Source organism: Stenella coeruleoalba, assembly GCF_951394435.1.
Source record: "Stenella coeruleoalba genome assembly, chromosome: 9".
Classification (NCBI taxonomy): Eukaryota; Metazoa; Chordata; class Mammalia; order Artiodactyla; family Delphinidae; genus Stenella; species Stenella coeruleoalba.
In genome coordinates, this window is record NC_137155.1 from 73,692,962 (window position 1) to 73,718,403 (window position 25,442).

The window sequence follows — 25,442 nt, forward strand, 5'->3', positions numbered from 1 at the left end:
CCTGGTAGAATAAGAGAATTCTTTATTTCAGTCAATGACAACATTTATGTTAACTCCAAAGAGCAAACCATATGTTATCATGCCTAAGTATTACCAAATGACAAAATTACTGAGTAGCAAATCATTTCTGACTCTACCCACAAGGCTATAGTTATACAATTTAAATATTCCAGACCATGCTTATCCCTGTCTGCACCACAGTGACCAACCTGGGAAGCCCCAAATCTTGACATAAGGAACTCTAACAAAAGAGCACAGATGAGCTTTGAGTGCCCTGTATCTATCACATGTTTTTGAAACCAAGACATTGCCAGAAATGAGTTTTTATATGACCTAACTACATTCCCTCTTAGTCAACTTGTCATTATCTGCATGTGCTTAGGCTCTTTGTGGATTTCACTCAGTAAATTTAATCCTAATCTAGTTAGCCACTCTTGTCAACAGCCTATGGTTCTGGAAGGCCTCCTCCACCAACTGCAGGTGGTGTGTGCCAAGGGAATGCAAGCTAATTTTACCTAAACGAAAGCAAAACATAATTAGAAAATTAAGTCTGCCAGGTAGAAGCAAGCCAAAGCTAAACATAAATATATTATTATAATCACTCCCAGTCCCTTTTACCACCACCTCTAGCTGAGAATTGCATTTGGTCATTCAATGCTAAAGGAATGTCCAAATATAAAATATTTTTGAAGAGTTAAAGGTTCAGTAAGAACATTATTCCCCAGTTTGGTCACTCTAAGAACAGAAACTAGGGCTAATACAGAACAATGAAGCAGTGTTGGTTCAGTTCTATTTAATGTTTTTAAAATCTTAAACCATTACTTGCTGATTGGACTCTTATCTGCAGAAGTCATTTACAAGAGTAAGTTTTACTGCAGAAGGATGTTTTAGTGCAAAACCATTAAGGAAAAACAATTTTAACGAAGAAATCTAGCCCGCTGCTGCCCCTCATCCACCTGAATTGGAAATGAATCTAAGTATTTCCGTTTATTCAGCCTCTTTAGCAACCCCACAAGCCTGCAGTATGTAGTTACCAGGCAACCACTAAAGCAGGGATGTTTATACCACTAGGCATTAATTATAGAGAACTTTATTTTTCTTAGAAAGTTTAAAAGCTATATAAATAGGTTGTGAGATCAGACCCTTTTCTCCTCTGATGAGGAGTGTAGAACTAACTATAAAATCAGAGCTGAGATTTTTCTTTTCACTGTGGGCTATGTATTATTATTATTTATTTATTTTTTTTTTTTTGCGGTACTCGGGACTGTCACTGTTATGGCCTCTCCTATTGCGGAGCACAGGCTCCGGATGCGCAGGCTCAGCGGCCGTGGCTCACAGGCCCAGCCGCTCCGCGGCATGTGGAATCTTCCCGGACTGGGGTACGAACCCGTGTCCCCTGCATCGGCAGGCGGACTCTCAACCACTGCGCCACCAGGGAAGCCCGGCTATGTATTATTCAGTTCAAAGGGAAATGTAACATTTGAAGAATTGATAAGGAAACTAAAGATGATGACCTTAAATTTTGACAAATGTGTAGATGGTATTTATGATTGACTTAGTGATGATTTACTTGTGATACAAAATGCAAGAGAAAAACCATAAATGAATAGCTCGCCAATGTAAAGTTATGAAATAAACGATACATCAACATTTCCCAGACAATTATAATCAGTAGCCATATACCAGGTTGATGGAGTTTCAAATACCTTTGGAATTTTTGAGACATAAATTCCACCTTGTACTGTCTAAAATCTCACTTGATGACAATAGTTTCTTGGTCTACATTTTTTGATTGTTTCAAATCAGTTGGACTTATTTAAAATTGCCTGGAAATATGATGTCATTATTTGAAAAGACATACTCTAAATATATGTAGCAGATGTTATTCAATTAACCAACAAATACAAAATAAAATTTAATTTATAACATGAATAAAACAATGTCATAGATAGACTTGAAGGCTTAGCTACATTTATGATTCAAGAATTTAAAGAAAAAAAGCATTGGTGTTGCTATTGTCATCCTAGGGAAAGTGAAGTCACCTGTAGAATAATAAAGAGAAATACTTCTGAAAAACGAGCATTAAGGTTTAAGTAGTCTGGAATGTTATTCTGACAATTAAAGAAACGTTTAACCACTGAGGCAGTTTTATGTTAGCAATACAATATTTTTTTCCTTATGGAAAACAGAAATAGCCGTCTACTGGCCATTACTATCAGAGTCAACATCCCTTTATTACTACATCATCACTTAATTTTCGTGAGTTATTACTTTGAGCATTAACATCTTCTTTGTTAAGAATCAGTTCAGTTGGGATGTATTTTACTACTATTTGTCTTCCCTTCAGTATCTGCTAAGGACCTCACATTGTCAGCTTTCAGCCTCCAACTGCTGACCATTGACTATCCAAAAGGCATGATGCTATCTGGGTCACAAGACACATTTACTTGACATTTTCTGCTTTGATCAGCCCTCCACCCTCACCCAATGTGGCCATAGATACCCATTGGAATAGCGGTGGGGAACCCCGTTCCCAAAATTTAAAATTTGAGTTGAACCGAATCTGCTCAAAACCCCTGGGCGTGAGCAGCGGGTAAAGGCACCCCATTTACAAATACCACACTGTATGGTTCTGTTTCCTCTACAGAATCATTTTTAGAGCCATAGAACCAAACAAAAACATAATCAGAAATTCAAATGGGAGAGTTAAAGCAATAAAGCTTCTAAAAGGAAAATAGCTTCATAAACTGTAAATCAGAACTTAAGTCCTTACTTTCAATGCAATTAATTTATCAATTTTTTGCCTCTATGATTAGCGTTTTGTGTCCTGTTTATTAAATCTTTGCTCAGCTCCTTCCCCTCCCAGATGCTGTTTTCTGTTGGTTTCTTGAAGTCTCATCCTGCCCTGCTTAGAATTCAGCCTAAAATTTAAGAGGAAATTGTATACAGATCTTTTGGACTCTTTCTCTTAAGTTTCTTGCCCTCTGGGGCTTTGTCCTTCAAATCCCAGACACTCTGGCAATCCCCAAATAAAACTCATCTTTATTCCCCAACTGACCTCTACCCCATTCTTAGCCCTTCGCTCAAGAATCACTGTTCCTCAAGCCTTGCCGGCATTCACTACTTGCCAATGCCTTCTAACAGTTGTTTCATATATGTTGTTTCACTTGTTTAACTTTCAGTAGGAGGGCTGGCCCAATACTAGGTACCCTGTCATAACTGGAACTGAAAACCACATGTGCTTACTTTTAGAGAGACTATTTATAATTAACAAAACTTTCTAATGTTCCGTTGCCTAATTGTTTTGCTCCAGGACCATATAACTTTTCTCGTTCTAGGGATTGGGGTGAAACCAGGGTTACACTCTCCAGTTGCCACTGACAAACAGAATCCAGGTACTGATATCTGCTACCTCATCTATAGTCAAACATGAAAAACTATGTTGGCAATAAAGGATGACATTGCAGCAGTAGAGCTAATATCATGATGTACAAACTATATTACCAGTCTTTAAAATGTAGCAATGTGCCTCTTATTTCTAGTGAGTAGCATGCCTGTGTGGGTTTCAGCAAATAAGAGAAAAATTAGAGATTGAAAGGGAAGAGGAAGAATAGAGTGAGCGGTGGCCTTGGGTTTCCCTCAGCTAAGAGACTGATGCAAATCGGATGTCTTTCAAAAAACAAAGGTATTTCAAATGTGAAGATTCCGGTACATTCTGGGAGCCTTCGGCAGATTTTCCAGACTTCAACATCAAATGAAGATTGGTGGTGGGTACGTAAGAACATTACTCCAAGTCTGCAGTACCTAACACTGAGTCCAACGCATGATGAGCAGTCAGTCATATTTAATCAAATTAATTCAATGGAACCAATGGGTGGATAGGTGGAAACAAAGATGAATAAATGGATGAAGTAAATGTTACTTTCTTACTCTTTCACGTGATTGGTCCCTTTGGCATTGCAGTGAAACTTACTGATTCCTTCTCAGAAAAATTTTTAACGCATAAAACAAAACATAGGCCAAAAAACAACAACAGCAACAAAATAGGATCATAAAGAAAACCAGTTATGTTCAAGTCCAGTGATGAAAAATTCTGCATTTACAAAATGAATTTGTAATGCAGAAATAGATGTGCTTTTTCTTCCATAGTAAATAAGATGATATAGTGGTAGGCCCATAATTAATGTAATTTTGAAGTTTCCATGAATGTAAATAATATTTTGAAAATTCTACAACAGTTTTATGTATTAAGATTTAAATTATCTCTAATTTCTATTGTGACAAAGTCACAGGTACTGCCAGCCCTATTGTGGTCTTTTGCCTAAATTCATAATTGAAGTAAATACTGTCGGTGAGAGGTTAGTGAACATGAAAACACAATTTTTAAATTTTTATTTTTATGGACATCCTATGGAATTCTATCCACAAACACTATGGTTTAAGAAGCTCACTTTGTACCTATTAGGCATACTTCTTAAAATGAAATTTCTGCCCAGTAGGAGACATTTAATGAGACCTTTTGGGGGGAGGGGTGGGGAAGATTGAAATTTAGGTATGATAGGCCAAATAGGGTATTCTGAGAAGGAGAGAAGTTAAAGACTCCCAAATGCCCCCACCCCCCGAAAACAAAACAAAACAACTTGGGTCACATACCCTAGAGTAGTAAAGTGCAGGGTTCCATGATTAAGAAACTCTTTCTGTGACCTTGGGCAAGTGCTTCCCTCAGTTATCCATCAGTTAAGTGGCAGTCATAATGGATCTCACCTCTACAGGGTTGTTGAGAGGATTAAATCGATTAATTCTTTTAAAGTACTTAGAACAGTGTCTGGCCCACAGAAAACTCCTAGTAAGTCATTACTATTTTCAAGTTCTGCATATACATATTACACAATGAATAGTCAGCCTAATATACATGGAATTTCAGAAAGAAATAATTTATTGAATTTAATAAAATGATTCTGTAACTACACAATAGTCCTAACAAGGCTATTTGTATAATTTTTCAAATTTTAAACCAAGTATTCTAAGATTTTAGATTAAATAGTAAAAACTCTCCATTAAGTGCTGCTTGCAAAAGTCATAATTAGAGAAATGTGGGATGGGTCCTATACATCAGTTCTGGCCAAACTGATTATTGCTAGATTTAAAGCATGGACTCTTTCTTTTTTTTCTTTGGTCCTTGAATGTTTTTTTTTTAAAAAAACATCTTTATTGGAATATAATTGCTTTACATTGGTGTGTTAGTTTTTGCTTTATAACAAAGTGAATCAGCTATACATATACATATATCCCCATATCTCCTCCCTCTTAAAGCATGGACTCTTTTGTCCAATGAGGAAATGTTTTAATTAAATACTACATAATAATGGTTCAAAAATATCCCTAGGTTTCATGTAGAGCTGGGGTCAAAAACTCTGAGCTAGTATAGGCCATTAGATCCAAACCAGCCTAACCCAATGAAATGGGTTAAATCTAGTAAGCAGACATGTTTTGTTTGACTCATACAATGTTCTCTTTTTTGAAAAAGGAATACATTGCCAACATTTAAAAATTGGGGAACTTTATATAAAAGTTCAGTTTTCCAACCTCTCAAAGACTCAGAAGATCTGAAATCACTGGGCTCACACTGAATACCTTTGAGCCTGACGAGTGTGCTCACCAGCTGTCTAGAATCTCCACCTACCGTGTTTTATTTTACTTTACTTCCTTTCTTGCTTGTCTTCGACAGACTTTTAACTTCATGATCCTTAAGGCAAAACATTGTATTAGTTTGTGTGATCCCAATAAGTTTTTATGCATTTTATTTATTTCAGTAAAAAAGGTGGTAGAGGAAACCTGGTCTTAAAAACATTTCTAAGACCTGGTGATGTGAGTACCTTGCTATCCACCATCAAAAAGCATGCTAACAATTCATAAATCCTCTGAAAAAGGTCAATATAAGCATCTGTTATGGGCTGAATTATGTCCTCCTCAAAATTCATTTGTTGAAGTCCTAACCCCTAGTACCTTAGAATGTGGCTATATTTAGAAATAGTCTTTACAGAGGTAATGAAGGTAAAATGAAGTCAGTAGAGTGGGCCCTAACCTAATATGACTGGCATCCTTATAAAAAGAGATTAGGATACAGACACAGAGGGAAGAGTGAAGAGGATAAGAGGCCTCCGAAGAAACCAGTCTATAAACCAAGGAGAAAGGCCATCTACAAACTAAGGGGAAAGGCTTCAGAAGAAACCAACCCTGCTGACACCTTGATCTTGGAATTCTGACCTCCAAAATTGTGAGAAAATGAATTTCTGTTTAAGCCACCTAGCCTGCGATCTTTTGTTATGGCAGCCTAAGCAAATTAATACAGCATCTGTTCTGAATGGACTCATTCTTCCCCTGGTCTCCCACAAGTGACTTTTATATCAACCAGCTCATCTCTAGGGTAAGCTCACATCTCTAGAGTAAGGAGATATGAACAGACTTGAGGCAGTGTGGGGTGCATCAGTGCTTCTCAGTTCAAGGGTTGCTTGTACCTGCAATCCTGAAGTTTGTCACAAGCAATTCGTCCCTAACAATAGGCACAGTACTAAAGTTTGCTTTTTTTCCTTCTTTCTTTTCTTTTCTTTTTTTTTTTTTTTGGTACTGAAAATGATATCAGATTCAAGGTCATTTCTGTATCATCTCATTCACTTTATTTTGAAGATGCTTTCATGAGTCTGGCTAGCCCACTAAGAACTGCACAAAGCTTATCACACGTCTTATTTATGCCTGCAGCGCAACCCACATGCAAACTTTTCCCATCAATGTGCCAGGACTCAGAACTGCCCACACCACACAACTAGGGGCTCCACTCATCGGGTGGTCTACGTAAATGGAAGCCCCATGCTCCACAGAAGCTGTGAACGCTGAATTACTGGTTGTAATTTAAAATTCAGGGGAGTTGTTATTAGAAGAGCTATTTGACCTGAAGCAGGTGACTAAAAGAGATTCAGTGAATCTCTTTTTGACGCTATACAATGGGAATGAGCATTTCATCACTTCACAGGGTGGTTGTAAGGATTAGATGAGATTAACATGTACAAGTGCCTCAAATGCTGAAAAGAGGCACGCAAGGAGTATTACAACCTTGAGTTAGCTGCCAGCCCTCAGGTTCAAGGATTCTTTCAGCTGAACATCTGCAGCCTCATCATTAAGAAATACCACCAGGGGACTTCCCTGGTGGTCCAGTGGCTAAGACCCCACGCTCCCAATGCAGGGGGCCCGGGTTCGATCCCTGGTCAGGGAACTAGATCCCACACGCTGCCACTAAGAGTTCGCATGCCACAACTAAAGATCCCGCATGCCGAAACAAAGACCTGGTGCAGCCAAATAAATAAATATTTTAAAAGACAAAAAAACATCACCAGCCCTTGGTTGGGTCAGATCATGGTGGAACTTCCATCCTATGTACGCTCATACTTCTGAGCTCTTCACTGAGGAAATGCCTCCAGGGTTAAAGCATGAAAGGAGTTTCTCTTTCCCTCATTACCACATTTTTTAATAAGTGAAATTTCCCCTGTCAGAACACATCAAGATACCATGGTGACAATTGCTATAGGAATGCTAGATTTAGAAAGAAATAAGACGATCTTAACTCTGTTATCTGCTACCTATGTTCAGCCCAAACCAAATCCGTGCTGGCCAGATGACTGAAAGTGACCACCTGCCCCAAATATTTTGACCATTCTCTCCTCTAGAACCTAGAACGCCCACTTCCTAAGGCCTTTCAAAGTTTGCGCATAGAATTAAGTCCCAGCCTTACCTGAGACACAGATAAACAGGGATAACATTAACAGAGTTTAAAAAAAAATTTTTTTAATTTGTAATTATCCACTTGAATCTATCAATAGGTCAGAGGTCATTAAATCAAATGATTACAAGGGCCAGGGATGGAGGATATCTGAATAAGGATGGCCAGGTGTGTAACACAGGAGAGAATGATAGGGATTTGAACCAACAGGAACACAGAGGCTCTGTCCAACTATAACGGGGGAAAAATTCCTTGAATTCAGTCAAGAAACACAAACCTAGTGATGTCACAGCTTCTAATTTTTCAAGAGAAGGAAGAAATCAAGTGTTTATGTGAAATTTCCCAATTTTAAAAACATATCTGCAAGTCAAATCTGGCCATGTTTGCCAGTGTTCTGATTGATGGGTGCCCTGAATCCAGGAATCATCTCCCCTTAGCCTAAAAATACAGAAAAATTGAAGCATGGTAAACGGTAAAAATGTGCATTCCGCGTGTCCTCCCCAGGTATCCTCACCAAATAAGCCCCTTTTGGAGGCTAAACAGCTGCATACTTTAACTAGCAGACCAGGAGATGCATGTGGAGATCAGTCAGGGACCACCTTTTGGAGCACACTGCTGAAGACAGGAAGCTACTCGCAAGCTAACATCCATCTTTGTGTCCCCTGGGCCTAGCATGCTACCAAGTATGGGAAGTTTCAGGAGTGAATGAATTCTTCCACATCCTAGTGCTGATTGATAACACTCATAAGAATAGATTTTTACTAAAAGCTGTATTAACCAATTTCATCTAATTCTCTTCAAGTAGCTAGCAAGGCCCCCAAGATACAAGATACCAAATAAATTCAGGAAAACAAATTTGGATTGGGACAGGCAAGAAGAGCAAGGAAAATTCTGGAACATGGAACATTTTCTGGGTTGGGCAGCTCTGGGTGAGTGGGCTTCAGTGTGTGTCCCCATAGCATCTAAAGGGCTCAGAGGCACTGAGAAATATTTAAAGGCATCAAAATAAACTGTTTACCACGATAGCGAAGTTTGACGTGGTGGAAAATAATTAGGCCCAGAATCTGCTGTAGTTACCATTTAGCTTCATGTATTTGTCAAAATTATGGTGGTTAATAAAATACATCTATGAATCAAGGACAGATAGTAATAGAAATATGTCAATCAAAATACAATAAATACTGATATTATTTCAAACTCCAGATTTTCCTATGTTAATATCCCTTGAAATTCATTTGTATATTCCTCTAATTATCTTTAGAGTGAATCACAAATTTTCATTTATTAGAATTATCAACGCAGCAACATTTCCTGCTTCTCAGGAGAGGGGTGGTGAATTTTTAATCAATACTGATTTTGGAGCAACATTGTGAAGGATATTTGAAAGGCTTAGATTTTTCAAAATAAATTATTTTGAGGGCCAGCATAGTAAAAATGACTAGAAACTATGTAATAAACATAATATGTGGTTACATTCATCATTGTCTTACTAATTATAAAGATCCCTGTTCCCCATGTCCTTTTTTCTACAGAAAATGGAGGTTCCTTGCTCTCTCCTCTCATTGCTGGGACCCCTTGAAGCTTTCGCAGGCTGGGCCTTATCTCAACTCCAATAGCTCTGTCCTCTCTGTTACCACTTGGGATCTCTCCCATTTTGCCTTGTGACATTATTTGATTATTCTAATATAAGTGTTGGCAAACTTTTTGCCAAGCAGTAAATATTTTAGGCTTGTGGGCCATACATTGTGGCAACAACTCAACTCTGCCGTATGCAATGTGAGAGCAGCTATAGCTGTTGGGCCAGAGTTGTCCTGCAAGCTGTATTTTGCTTACCCCATTCTAATAGAAAATTATGTACTTTTTGTATTATTTACAATTTTACCTTGTCTCCCCAAATGGATCATAAGTTCCCTGCAGACAGGAAAGTCTATATCCTGTTTTGCAACACCTGTAGGACTTTGGCCAACAATGTTTGGATCATTATGTGGTCTTGATGAATGTTTGTTCGTTGACTGTTGGCTGTTTGATTTTGTGTGTTGGGGGAAGGGGAGTAGACTCAGAAAACGACAGAATCATTTAATGGAAGAGACCTTGGCTGTCATCCACCCACTCACTTTGTAGATGAAACCAAGGCCCGATGGGCTTGTGATTTTAGCCATACAAGAGGTTACAGGTTATGCTTCAAGCATACATGCAGTGTTAGTGATCACAACTTTATCAGCCTTCTTTTAACAACCAAATGAAATAAAGTGAGCTCTCATCCCACACAACTCAAGTATGTCCTGTGCCCTCCTCCTTTACATTCCTAAGGATTTCCTAGAGGTATTTTCAGTCCCCTGTTATTCCCTTACCAACTGCTCTGAATTCTTACCTTTTGACCCTCTTGCCCTCAGATCTTCCAATCATGTCACGGTTTTCCTTTTTTCTGCACAGTGAAGTATCTACTCTGAGTTTTCCATCATAAAAAAACCTCATGTTTAAACCTAATGTGCCTTTTAATAAATGTAAAAATCCAATTCCCTGCTGATTCAGAAATGCATCCTCTCAACAGCTGAAAGTCACCAACATTTGCGTATTTCCAGCAGCCAGGAAGATGGTTAAATTTTAGTTTCAGGAGTTTAAAGCATAAAACCAATTGTTTTTCAAAACATGAAATTGCATTGTTTTGCTAAATAAGCCTTTTCTTACTACACACACTGCTCATAACTCTAGAGATTCTAATTCCCATCTCCAAACCCCAAAGTCCATGCCTCTCTGGTGAGAATTACTGTGCCTAAAGGAACTGAATATAGCTCCAACCCTGGCAGAAAACCCAGGGTAAATTTACAGAGTGAGAAGGCTCAGATTTGAGAGATCAGATTATGGTAACATTCTGCTACTTTTGGAATCATACACAAAGCAGGCAGCCAATTTTACATAGTTCATTAGAGGGAAGTAAAGCTTCCTTAGCACCCTTACCGACAAAGATTTGATGCTTAAAGTGATCTCAGAGTATGTGCATAATCAAAGCCTTAAGATACCCAACAAATAGCAATAAGGGCTCTCATAACTGCACCACAGTGCAGATCAGTGGAAACAATAATGGATTAATGGAATTGAGGGGTAAAACAAAACGATGGCCTAGAGCAAAGGATATTCTCTTAACTATGCCTGGCTAAGAATGATCATTAAATCCTTAAAAGGAAGGAACTGGATAAAATATCAATACCCCACATACAACATTTGTGGTTGTCAAGTATCATGACATCTGAATAGAATTTCTTCTTCTACAGTACAGGTTCCCTAATAATTCTCAACTAATTCTTTTGATGACTCATTGAAGTATTATAACTTAGCTATCTAAACTGGGGACTAAAACCTGGTAATAACCTTTGACTTTTTACAGGGGTTACATTATGTCTCCATGTGCTGTTATATGTTACGTTGGATATTTAGCCTACATAAATTTCAAACCTCAACCAAATCACTATGAATCGGTTCTTGGATGGCCTTTTATACAACAGAATGTGGCAGAGGCACTGCTATGTGTTCTCTAAGTCCCATTTGATCACACAGGGAGATGGCTATCTCAGCCTGACAGGTAGTTCCATTGAGGTAGAGTGACTATTTCTGGTAACTTAGCCATAAACAGAATTGACATATATAACTTCCAAGCCAAAGTATAGAGAACAGCTGTGATCTCTTTTCTCTTACTCAGGGATTTAGAAGTCAACAGTTCCACGTGACATAGCTACAAGGTATGCTCTCAAATCACCACTTGGATGAGAGCTGCTGGGACTGCCACACTCAGGTGTGGGCAGGAATTTATTACCAGTTTCACCTAGCCTATCTTGACAAGTAAGGAAATTGGAAAAAAAAAAAAAAAAAAAGGATATAATGAATTTGATATTTATGTTACTGGGAAATATAAAAATAAAATACAATTACAGGTTAGAATTAGAAAACATTTTAAAAGAAATATAGTTTTGTGACATTCATAACATAGTTCATTATCCCTAGATAAATGAGGCAAATGACCTCTTAGATTGCATAAAATATTATACAAACAATAAATTTTGAGGTGAGATTGAATTTAATGGGTTAAGATTTAAGTCCTTTTGATTTAAAAAGTTACCGATAAAATTAATTTCATTCATCAGTTAAGACCCTAAAAATTAAAGAAAATACATAAAACCATTTACAGTGTAAGCAGTAAAATTGAGTTTCATATACATTTATATTATGTAAATTAGACTATATAGCCTCCATTTAATTTACTTCGTGGCCTTTCTCCACTTTAAAGAATACTAGTTTCTAATGCACTAGGTCAGGGGTCATCAAATTATGACTTGCAGCCTAAATCTAGCCTGCTGCCTCTTTTTACAAATAACCTTTTAGTGGAACACAGCCACAATCATTAATTTATGTACTGTCTATGGCTGCTTTTGCTCGTAGCAGCTGAAATGAGTAGTTGCAACGGAGACAGTACGGTCTGCAAAGCCTAAAATCTTTACTCTCTGGCCCTTTATAGAAAAAGTTTACTGAGCACTACACTAGGGAAAGGAAAACCATAGCAAAAATGCAAAAACATACACAAAAACTTTGTCCTTTGAATCCTAGTGGATTCTCCATGGCATTTTTAAGTACATGCAATTTTCATCTCAACCCTGACTTTAGAACCTATACCTCCAGTGGACTGAATGTGTTACCTTCAAATTCATATGTTGAAATTCTTATCCCAATATGATATTTGGAGGTGAGGCCTTTGGGAGGGGATTAAGTCATATGAGTGGAGTCTCATGAATGATATTAGTGCTCCTAAAATTGCAAGAAGAGGTTGGAGAGCTAGCTAACCCTCTGCCCTATGAGAACATAGAGAGAAGATAGCCATCCATAAATCAGAAAGAGGGCACTCACCGAGAACCTGACCATGCTCACTCCCTGATCCTGGCCCTCCAGAACTGTGAGAAATACATTTCTGTTCTCTATAAGTCACCAGTCTATGGTACTTTGTTATAGCAGCCTGAACTAAGACACATGCACAGGATGGGAAATCACAACACCTGGTCTGGTTATCGCAAATTCTGAATGAGAAGAATAAAAAGTAGACTAAATTTTACCATATATGAGGTTCATCTTCAGTATATGGCTGTGTTGCTTTTAATTCTTCTTCCGAATTATCTTGCACATTGTCAGAGTAATCTGTTTATTGGTAAGATTTCCAATAAGTAGCTTTTGTATTTTCTCTCCCCTTTGATAATATTCAATGGCTTCCTAAAACCCATGGTACCAAATAGACTCTTCTGCTCTGCATAATCTAACTAGCCCTTCCAAAACATTCTTATTTTCTATCACTCCATAAAGTTCTTGCTGTGTCATTTAGATATAAATTTTCACTTTTTTCCTCCTGCAGTTTTATTAATCAACTAATGTGTTTTTTAAAACAAAATTGGAAAAAAATGGTTCTGAAGAGCCTAGGGGCAGGACAGGAATAAAGACGCAGATGTAGAGAATGGACTTGAGGACACGGAGAGTGGGAAGGGTAAGCTGGGACGACGTGAGAGAGTGGCATGGACATATATACATTACCAAATGTAAAATAGCTAGTAGGAAGCAGCCACATAGCACAGGGAGATCAGCTCAGTGCTTTGTGACCACCTAGAGGGGTGGGATAGGGAGGGCGGGAGGGAGACACAAGAGGGAGGGGATATGGGGATATATGTATACGTATAGCTGATTTACTTTGTTATACAGCAGAAGCTAACACAGCATTGTAAAGCAATTATACTTCAATAAAGATGTTTAAAAAAAAAAAAGAAGCACTCCTACAAGGGGCTTAGACTGGTGCCAGAGGATGCTCCTTTGATCTCTAGACATATGACCACAAAAAAAAAACCAACTGTGACATGAATTGACTTTACAATGATGAGACTGAGCCCTTAAATCAATAGAAGTGTGACTTCAAGGTTACATCTTAAATATATTGATACATTTAACATTGTTAATATGAGAAAGATACTAAGTTTAAAATGCAATGTATTATAAAGTGGAAATTATACTTTTAAAAAAAATGCAATGTATTTTTACATGATTAAAATTATTTTTTGACTATTTGGAGGCTGATTACTTTGCTTACTAAACTGTGAGCAGGAACTCTAATTCATGTATACTACATAGGAGGCAAGTTTACTGATACTTTCTACAAATGTGGATTAGGCAGGAATTTAAGTGGGGGGTTGAGTTCTTAAGTAACTCAAGAGATTGGAACTTTTTAAAAAACTCTCTACTCAGCCCCCTAAGCAACTTTTAAAAAGCTCTACCCTGTTTTGTAGCACTTGATTCCTCAAAACGTAAATCTTGTCTTTTCCCCCCACTCCTCTTGAGGGCTTTTTTTCCTTTCTGAGCTAAATGTTTTTAGATTTGCTTTATCATGTGAAATATTTGTCTTTTCCTCACATCGGAATAATTCTTTCTCCAAACAAACTACCAGATAACCTGGAAACTGTTTTAATTTCCCAGGTAGAGATTTGAATGACTGCACAAAATTTATAATAATAATCTACATGATTGCAGATGTATGAACACTTTTGAAAAAAGGTGAAATAGGAATTAATGGAGGGAATTCATAACTGATTTAAATCTAAGTATTGGGTACCAATGTCATTTTAGAATAAGGTCCCCTTCAACACAAACATGCTCTTAAGAGGATACTGAGAATCTGAAGTAGGAGAAGCTGTAGGACCATAGGGTACAGATGATGTGATGTTAAAAGAAGTAGGTGGGCCATAGGAAGAGATTTGTGGATGTGGCTGACTCTTGGCTTCTCAGGGAGTAGGAGGATTTTGCATTGAGAAATAAACCATGCACCTTTTGAAGTTATGCCTCATCTATCACATGTCTTTGTATACTGATTAACTGCCTCTCTCAGCAAGAAGGATGAGCCAGCTTGCTCTCTCCGCACAAAAGAAACCAGTTCTGCAGCTCATGAATTAACCCTTGCATTGCCAGGTAAACTATTTTTCAGGATAATGAAAACAAATAACATGTTTCAAGTGATAGGCTGGCAAAAACACATGGTAATTATCTTCTAGCTAAACTTAAGCTAAGTGTATTACCTAATAAGCTCTAAGATCATTACCTAATAACCTGGAGCGGCTGCTAAAAACTCAGAGGTGGCAAAGGATGTGAGAGTACACCAACTGGAACATTCCTCTACATGCAGTCAGCAGCAGTCGGAATCCATTTGAGACATGGAAGGAACCAAAACAGACATGGATTCACAGAAGACTATTGCAGGCTTGATGTTTGGGAGAACTGAGTTGGCTAATTTCTCATGTAGGATTTTCTGGAGTAATGACTCTATAGTCTTAATGTGCCTACATAACACCTGGGGAGCTTATTAAACTACCTATGTTGATTCACTACATCTGGATGGGTCCTGAGAGGCTGCCTTTCTAGCAATCACCCAGTCGGTGATTAACTCATCAGTCTTAACCCATGCTCCAAAGTATGTAACCTTCGTTCTCCTTAATCATGTGGGGTCTCTGCATTTCTATAGGCTCTCCTACTCTTAGCCCCAACCTTAGCTATACAAGATTAGTGGTGGCCTTCCCAGATGTGCTCTGTCGCTAAATGTAGGTAGGTAGCTGGTGGACTGCAGGTCCAATTGTATTATCTTCAAACAACAGAGGGACTGCTTTATTAAAACCTGATATAGATTCAAACATATCAAACAGAACAAGTAGAGAGAGTGGGAGAAGGCTTCATAACAATAAAAAACTCACCTAAGCATATGAATTTTCTAACTTCTTTGGCATGTGTAGAACATATTTTAGGCAAAAATATAAGAATGGATTTACATGCGAGAATATATTCATGGTATTAAGCAAGTAACTTACCCAGTTCTGCCGCTTAGATTGCTGCCCAAACAGGAAGCAGTAATGATACCTTACTTTTGTATATTTAGTTACAGGGCACTGTCACATGCATTATCTCTTTAACCCTTAGAATAACCCTCTGATATAGGTGTTATTATTTTACAGATGAAGAAACAGAAACTGGCAGGTTCTGTGCCTAATTTCTCAGCTGATAGATGGCAAACTTTGGACTTAATGCAATGGTTCTCAGCCTTGGTTGCATATTGAAATTACTGGAAGAGCTCGAACAATGATGATGCCTGGGTCCCACCCTCAGACATTCAGAGGTAACTGGTCTAGGGAGTGGCCTGGGCATATGGATTTTTAAAATCTCCCTGTTGAGTCTAATGCAGGATTTCTCAACCTAAACACTATTGACATTTGAGGATTATTCTCTGGTGAGGAGGGCCATCCTATGCTTTGTAGGATGTTTAGCAGCAGCCCTGGCCTCTACCCTCTAGATGTTAGTAGCGCCTCTCCAGTTGTGACAACTAAATGTCTCCAGACATGGCCGAATATTCCCTGGGAGGTAGGATCACCTGGGTGAGAAGCACTGCTTAATGCACAAAGTTGTGAATGGATTACTGATAAATAGCTACATTATCAGCAGCGACTGTCAATTTATGTTAATTAATTTAAATTAACTTTACTCAAGTTCAGGGAGGTGGAACAATTCATCATATTTGCCTTTTCCCAAGTTCATCAAAATTAGGAGCCAAACCTTACAAGTATTTTTAGAATACTATATTTATTTGATGATTATCTAATCTAAAAAGACAAAAGAAAGTTCTGTTTATCTGTAGTTTTTAATCCACTCAATTACATTTTCTTAGTGTTACTACAGGCTGGGCCAGTATTTCCCAATCTTGCCTGATGATAGGAATCACCTGGAATGCTTATTAGAACAACAGATTCCTAGGCCCTAACCCAGAACTACTCAAACAGAATTTCTAGGGAGAGGCTAGACAATACAGATCATTTAACAAGTGCCCCCAGCTAAGCTTTATCATCAGGGAACTTTGGGAAAAACTGGGTGAGGCATAGGAATACAGAGAGAAACAAGACACAGCCCCTGCCCCCAAGGAGACATGTAAACAAATAGTTATAATTCATGGTGGCAAGAACAAAATTATAAGTGTGTAGATGCCTGGAATGCAGTGTACAGGTGGCAGTAACGAATCTTTTTTTAGTAGGGGAGGCATTGCCCAGAGAAGGGCATATGTGAGAGATGTTATCTGTCTTGGATAACCAGGAGTATAAGGTTTAAAAGTTCTTTCCAGGTAGAGAAAATCAACAGGAGAAAAAAATCCTCCTGGTTTCAGTTTCTAGCCTCCTGGTTAAAATCCTCCTGGTTTCAATCCTCCTGGTTTCAAGCTTATAGCCATGCACATAGTAGATGCTCAATAAATATCTATTCTTTGGTCAACCTTAAGTCCACAGCACAACACCATAAAACTCTCTTGCCAATGATTTCACACACTTAGTATTATCCCCAAATGAACATGAGAAAATTTTGCCTACGCTAGAGGTTTGCCAATAGATTAACATTTTGCACCTCATTTAAGCACCTCTCACTCAGATTCTTTTTCCTCAGAATTAACTTTCCTAACCTTGTCTGATAGGTGATTTAAAAAAAAAAAAAAAAAGATATTCCGAAGCTCCTTAGAAGCTGAATTACTATGGGATTACTGTGTGTGCATAAAAGATGCAACAAGCTTCTACAGAGAATTAATGGGAACATGAATAGCATTTCCAGGTTGTGCAAAAGACCTACCTTTAAATGATGGTGACGCTGGCACTGCAAACCAACCTGAAGATTTGGCGACATCTCCAAATGTTCCTTCTGCTCCTAAGGCTGCCTCCCAGGAAGGCTGATGAGATGATGCTGGTTCTATAAGAAAGAGGCCGACTCAGATATAATCTCAGAATGGCTTTCTACAACTATCCACTCACCATTTCCTTTAGCCTTCTTTCTTACCTTTTTTTCACAGGATATATCATTCCCTGACATTATATTATTTATGTTTGTTCTTTCTTTTTCCCCTACTGGATTGTAAATTCCACCAGGTCAGAGACTTTGCCAGTCTTATTCACTGCAGCACTTAATAAATATCCTTAATAAATATCCTTCATGCATAATAGTCACTTATTAAACATCTGTTGAATAGTGAATAGGTTATGTGTTCATCTACAACCTTGGCTTTCTTCTTTGTACACTCAACATGCTTGTCATTAGTTGTCAACATCTAACTTCTTTCTGGGCTGTAATGTTTATTACAGCAGGGAGAGTATCTTTTCTAGTTATCCCCTGGGACTAACATGTAGTAGATGCTTAATAACTATTGAATTAATAGATCAATGAATGAATAAGTGAATCAACATAGGAGGCTAGAACTACATGGCTTTAATCTCACGAGCTCTGTTTCTCCAGTAGTATGCTCACCATTAGCATAGACATTTGGATCAGTAAATTCCAGGACTGAACAGCCCCGATTATTAGAGCAGTCAGCTCTTCCTGTGACAGTAGTTAAGACTAGAACAAAAGAAATGGCTAATGAGCAATAATCCTGCAACACTTCAGGTAACAGGAAAAAAGCCAAAGAAGAAAAATCCATGTATCAGTGACAGGGAACCTGTTTGAAATAGTTGGCCAGTACTGATCAAACAGAGGGCCTTGCAAGCCAAGAAAAGTGGATGTCCAGTGAGGAGATAGCAGAGGTATGGGAGTCCAGTCTAACGGTTTAGAGTGAGCCCCAAAAGCCCAGTGGAAGCCATAGAGGAAGTCCTGTCACTCGAGTTCATGTTTACTATTCAGTAGTAAGCCTTCTACCATAGGAAGTCACTTCCAACCTGAAAAAGGATTCCACATGAAAAGAGGGCTATCTGTTCATGTCACCTTCGAACTAAAACCTGCTTTACGCTCAGTATACAACTGCATTCTGGAATTCTTGGCTCTCGAAGACAAAGCCTTGATTTTTTTTCAGAATAGTCATTGTTGATACCCTCAAGTATGCCTTACGACATCCTTTTTCATTATGCCACACATGGAACGTGATAATTATTTGCATGGCACACTTGGTTAAAGAGACAAGGCTGCTCCCCCTGCCAGCGCAAGGGTCCAGGACAGCAGTATGTTAGGCACACCTGGAACTCTTTTGCTAAGTAGCCATTAGGCTGAAGCTCACCGTTTAGAAGTTCTGTACTTGTGGATGTGTTATCAATTTCCAACGATCATGGAAGGATGACTTCATGCCAGGTTTTTTATTTATCCAAGAAATATTTTTTGAGCACCTACTGTGTGCCAGGCACTTTTCAAATCAAGGAACAAGACAGGGAATAAAACAAAGACCTCTCTCTCATGAAGGTTACATTCTAGTAAGTGAGACCAAAAACAGACAAATAAACCTATATCAGCTGCTGATCAAGTGCTATGAAAGTAAATCCAGCGGGTTAAGCAGAAGAGAAGGTGATGGTACGGATGCAAAGATGGGAGCAAGTTTATGTAATAGTGAGAGAATATCTATTAGTTTCCTATTGCTGCTGTAACAAGTTACCACAAACTTAATAGTGTAAATCAATACAAATTTATTACCTTACAGTTCTGGAGGTGAAAAGTCTAAAATGGATTGGCAGGGCTGCATTCCTGCTAGGTGCTCTGGGGGATCCATTTCCTTACCTTTTTCAGCTCCTAGAGGCTGCCTGCGTTCCTCAGCTTACTGAAAGCCTCAGTCCATTCCTCCATACTGAAAGCCAGCAGTAGAACACCTTCAGATCTCCTCCCCTTCCTCCACTCACTGCTCCTTCTTATGAGGATCCCATGTTTCTATTGGGCCCACCCAGAGAGCCTTGGATAACTGCCTCATCTCAACAGCCTTAACTTAATCACAGCTGCAGTCTATTTGGCCATGTAAGGTAACATAGTCACATGTTCCAAGAATTAGGAAGTCAACCTCTTTGCGTGGGGCGGGCGCGTTATTCTCCCTATGACTGTAGGATTCTCTGATAAGGTGGCATTTAAGCAACAACCAACCCCCCAGAAAGGTGCAGGAGGGCCTTGTAGATATCAGGAAATGAGGGTTCCTGGCACTGGCAGCAGCAATGCAAAGGCCCTGTGGAGGGAGTGGATGCGGCCTGCTTCAGGACTGGGAAGGAGCCCAGTGTGCCTGAGCAGAGAGAGAGGGGGGAATCACGGTAAGAGAAAAGGTCAGAGGGGTAGCAGCAGGCTGGGTGAGGTGTGGAGGGTCTGGTGGGCCGTATCAGGACCACATGGATAACTTCCTTCCATCCTCACAACAACCAGATAAAGTAGCTGCTGTTATTTGTCTCATTTTTAAGTTTAAGAAATGAGGCTTAGTAAAGTACAAACAGCTGGAGGTTACACAGCTTCCAAGTGCTACAGCCAAGTTTTTATCCCGGACTATTTGATTCCAGAGTGTTCACACATGACCCCTCTATGAAGCTGCCTCACCATGTTCTGAAATTTGGAGGGCCAGCGTGGAAGGGGACCTGACCATCCTGGTTTATAGGAGAGAGAAGATCCACCAAAGGGAAGAAAATATCCATGTCCTCCTGAGTCACTACTTCAGCTGTGACTCAGAAGCCATATCGGCGGGGCGGAAAGCACAGGAGCAAGGCCCAAATAGCTCCTACCAATTCCTCGTGTGACAACAAAATTAAGATCTGCGGTTGCTAGTATGTAGCTAAAATTAAGGCAGGTAGCCTTTTTGTCCTTCAGGTTTACTATCTATAAAACAGTAATACAGAGTCACAAATGTATTTTGCTATTGAAGAATAAAAGAGATATATTTGGACGGATAGGAATTTTCAAAACAGAAAAAATGGGACTTTGTGCTGTATTAACAAAAGATTACGGCTTCTCTATAATAGTAAGTTCTTTTGGTGCACACGTGCACATGCATGCATGTGTGCACGCACGCGGGCACCCACACACACAGGAGTGCGTGCATAAATTTTCTGATATTTGATTGACAACTTTTGTTAGAAAGGCACTGATTACCAGAAGGGCTTTTATTTTGCATTGCATATATTAGTTCTCTTCCTGTAGCTCAGAGTTTTTGCCATACTCCCTGGTAAAAGATGAGGAGTCTTGGGATGATTTTGCAGGTTGTGTCCCTAAGGGGCTCCTGGAAAGGATAAAAGGTTTCTAGAGATTTCTTAGTCACAGCGAAGTCTTTTTATCCCCTTCTTCCCTGAGTCCTGTGACCAGTGAGTGCAGTGCATTTAGGGGAGAAAGTCAGAACCAGGGTGGTTGGCATTGTTGCTAGAACAGTACAGCCATGTGGACTATTAATAAAATTATATGTTTATAGAAAATTGGGCAATTTAAAAGCAGAGCTATGTGTTGCTTTCCAAACACCTTCTTGGTTGTTTAGAATAGAATTGTTAAGTGTGTGAGCTGGTTCTTTAGTTTCCAGCATTCACAGCTCCCACTCACGTCTTTGAAAATTCCTTTATGGCATCTACTCACGGTAGTCGAATTGCGAAAGTTAAATGATATACACTAAGAAAAAACGGGCCCCCTAGTGGCTGTTGGTGCTTTTGTCATCATGTCGGGAGTCAGGAATCCTGGAGGGACTCGCATTGTTCATGCAACCATGCAGAAACAATACACGGTACTGAGTGTTAGAAACCGTAAAGCATCCCCCTTAAAGTGATCCATATCACAGCTCCCTGCTCCACCCTGCGGTGCATCCCCCGCCGCCCCTATTGCTTTACACATGTAGCTCTGTGGAGGAGGACCACATCACCGCATCGTGACGTCCTACGTCTCACGTGTCTTTTACTCCTACCCCATCCTGCCCCCGGTGAGTGTTTTCCGAGCTGCAGAGCTGCCCACAAAGAACAACAGCCCTGAACAACCAGGACAAGTCCAAGGGAGGTCTGAGAAGTGTCCCATGGGGGAAATTTTGCCTCCAGCCTCCATTGTGAACTGGCTCAATGGAGCAGGAAAACACCACAATGAGGGAACCAGAGGAAAATGGCCTTTTGTGAAAGTGGAAAGATATCTAGGTGTAGACTTTCCAACCTAAAGGTATGCAACGATACGGTTATTATAAGTTCAATACCTCAATGTTTAGACGTGGCCCATGTCCAAGCCTCATCTCGTTATCTGGCTTCAGCCTTCAGTGGAGCCAACTCTGCCGGGAGGGAGGAGGGGCCGAGAATGAAATTGGGAAGCAAAAGACGTGTGCTTAGATTTTTCCACTTACTAATTCCATGAACTTGGGCAGCTTGCATGCCCTTCTGAACCTCGGTGTCCGCATAAGGAAAATGGGCATAAAGGCAGAGGTCCCCAACCGTTTTGGCACCAGGGACCGGTTTCGTGGAAGACAATTTTTCCATGGGGGGGTCGGGGGCTGGTTCCGGCAGTAATGAGAGCGATGGGGAGCGGCACATGAAGCCTGCCCACTGCTCACCTCCTGCTGTGTGGGCTGGCTTTTAACAGGCCTCGGACAGGTACCGGGTCTGCCGCCTGGGAACCCCCTGCTGTAAGGCACAAGTGAGGTCATTCATAGGGAATTACTTTGTAAGCTGTGAAATGCTACAAAAATGTAATCTGTCAATATTAATAATGGGAAAAAACAAAATCAGTGCATTGGCCTTACACTCCTCCAATTTATTTGTTCTGTTTAAATGTAACCTCTTTGCAAAAGAGGTTTAGAGATCTTGTCAATTATTGATGTCATTAGAAACCAACTTGTTCATATTATTTTTAACTGACTGGTAATAATGTAATAGTGCAGACTTGCATTATATACAATGGAAAAAAAAAAGTACCGACTTGAAATAGTTACAAGGTTTAAAAACTATGGGACTATTATGGACAGCTGACCAAGGAGGGGGGTTGGTTGAAGTTGAGCTGGTGTCTTCCTATCATAATCAGAGTTAGGCATTTCTGTCTATAAAAGGTCTATTTTCCTCATGTGCAAGCTAATTTCTCTTAGACTAAGGCAACCATGTAATTTTTCACTAGTCATTATTTAAATGTAGCACAAAATATGGTGCATGGCATGAGTAACACATTAATTCAAAATGTTTTATGCTGTGTAATGATACCTGCAGGTATGCATGCTACAAATTTACTTTCAATATTTTTAGGTATTGCTGTTCTGTGAGCATGACCTTCCTCTTGTCTTCATTTATTCGTTCTCTTATTCCCATTTTTTTTTTCTGCTTGCTATTTTTCCCTCTCTCCCTTTTTCTAATTCAGCTCTTTGTCTTTCCAAGACCAACAGAAACTTACAATTGGTCACATTCAATCAGATAAAGTGCTTTAGTCAGTGTACCAGCTCGAACTAATATACTTTGGATGGATCCTTTGCTTTTGAACCCTGCTCTACAATAACGGAGCTTCTCTAAGGTTAGACCTGGAATATACTGTTAGGCCATGTGCTGTAGAGGGAGGGATGCATACATGTGTGTTTGGGAAAAGAGCAAACATCCACGTTAAGAAAAAACGAGGCAAGTGCAGTTATCCATTCAACACACTCTGAGTTAAACAGGAAAGCCGTTGAACATACTAGAAATACACACAGGTAATCTAGCAAACAAGACATGCTGACATTATAAATTGGTTGAGTGACCTTTGATGAGAATTAAAATGCTACACATAGCTCTAATTGAATATTTTTCATTTTGTCTTCTCAGTCAGATAAATCTGTGAAAAGACAGAAGCATATGTAACCTACATCTTTACCCTTAATATTATTGTGACTTTCTGAGTTTTCTCATTAATTAGAGTGATTTTCTCCACATGCTCAAATTATCAGGGTATGAATAAGAGAAAATGATTTAATGGTATGATTTATTGCAGCAGCACAGAACATTCAGAAGTAGATAGCAAAGACCTTTTATATTTTTCTTCTCTTTTCATGAGCAAGCTTTCAGAAAAATAGATGGACAATTCACATTCTAGGACTAGGAAACCTCAGTTGCCAATTTAGTGGCTTCTGCATTTCCAGCCCTGAAGTAATATATGCTATCTGCCCTCCAAAAACACAGTACTGGAGTATAAATTTGATTCTTATATTGCTTGGGACCCAGCTTTAATACCTAAGGATTTTTCATATTCTTGTCACAGGCGCTGTGTGCTTTTCTTCCCCTGTCTTTCAGCTCCAGCCTCCATCCTCTTACTGATCTCTAGGAATCCTAGTTTTTTTCCTCTCTCTATTGTCCCACTCTTCTTCTTCTAGCACCTACCAGAGCCCATTCAGTGCTGGTCACACTTGCCTCAGGAACTTAAAACTCCCCTGGGAAGGCCCTGGCCAGGGTTCTCTGTCCTGCCTCTGAACTATCAGCACCTCTGCTCCGGGAAAGAGATCAGTGCTGAGCTCGTCAGAGCAGCAGCAGGAGCAGATCTGAGAAACCGGGTTCCCTGAGCATCTTTTCTCTTCGTTCTGAGCCTCACAGAGCTGCTCACTGAAGACCCTGCCTCCAGTGGTGGCTGAGATTCCCCCCACACGCTGAACAACAGGCTTCATTAAAGGGCAACTCATTACTCAAAAGCAAGTTCTTCACACATTGACAAGGTTATGATGGATCTTGTGTTACATAAAAAGTGTTTATGAGCTCCAGAAAGAACACATCTGCTTCCGTCTCAACTCGAAGAGACTCTACCATTCAGATGCTCCTTGCGTTTGGCAGACCAACTCTCATTCTCATCACACAAAAATTGAAAGCCTACTTATATGAGGAAAAACTTCCAGTTAAAAGTGAGAATATATTCAGTATGATTATGTCAAGTGGAGTCATGAAATCATTTTTCCATGAAATTGTTCATTTTAAAATTGGACTTATCTGTTTCTTTAAAACATTAAATAAAATGTATACTTCTTGACCTAATAAACAGCTATTTACTTTTTCTAAGCTTTCGACCTCTCCCTCTTCATTGGCCTTTTCTCTGCCTTCCAAAACAGTCCTCTGATCATTCTTTGTCCCCTTTGATCTTCTCTTTAGTCAAGCTTTTTGGTCTCCCCATTCCATCCTGCAACCACTCCCCACCTCCCACTTTCTGACTTACCTCCATTAAAACCTTTATCTGGAAAGTCAACAATGGTCTCTAAGATGCTCTCCTCTGGGTAATTTTCAATCTCCTTATTTGTTTTTTTCCTGAAGCATTTCAGGGTTCCATTTTAGTTCATCTTCTCTCCTTAGACTACATTTTCTTGTGTGTTTTCATTCATACCCACAATATCTGTATTAGTCAGGGTTCTCTAGAGAAAAAAACCAACAGGATATATACATATAGATAATATGAGGAGATTGGTTTTTTTTAATTTATTTACTTTTGGCTGCGTTGGGTCTTCGTTGCTGCATGCGGGCTTTCTCTAGTTGTGGTGAGCGGGGCTACTCTTCCTTGCGGTGCGTGGGCTTCTCATTGTGGTGGCTTCTCTTGTTGCAGAGCACGGGCTCTAGGTGTGTGGGCTTCAGTAGTTGTGGCACGTGGGCTCAGTAGTTGTGGCTCATGGGCTCTAGAGTGCAGGCTCGGTAGTTGTGGTGCACGGGCTTAGCTGCTCCGCGGCACGTGGGATCTTCCTGGGCCAGGGCTCAAACCCATGTCCCCTGCATTGGCAGGCGGATTCCTAACCACTGCGCCACCAGGGAAGCCCTTTGAGGAGATTTATTATAGGAATTGGCTCACATGGTTATGGAGACCAAGAAGTCCCATGATCTGCCGTTTGCAAGCTGGAGGGCAAGAAAGATGGTGTGTAATTCAGTCTGAGTCTGAAGACCCAAGAACCCGGTTGGTGGGG

At 39.6% G+C, this 25,442-nt stretch overlaps 1 protein-coding gene across 1 annotated transcript in view; it reads right to left on the minus strand.

Moving 5' to 3' along the window:
• Positions 1-24,796, minus strand: part of CTTNBP2 (cortactin binding protein 2) — a 179,815-nt gene extending 155,019 nt beyond the window's left edge. The window contains exons 1-2 of the mRNA XM_079932471.1: positions 24,710-24,796; positions 17,480-17,560 (exon numbers count right to left, since the gene is read on the minus strand). Coding sequence (XP_079788597.1) covers positions 17,480-17,497 — 18 coding nt within the window. The 5' untranslated portion in view covers positions 17,498-17,560; positions 24,710-24,796. The remainder of the gene's footprint in view (positions 1-17,479; positions 17,561-24,709) is intronic.
• Between the last annotated feature and the right edge of the window lie 646 nt (positions 24,797-25,442).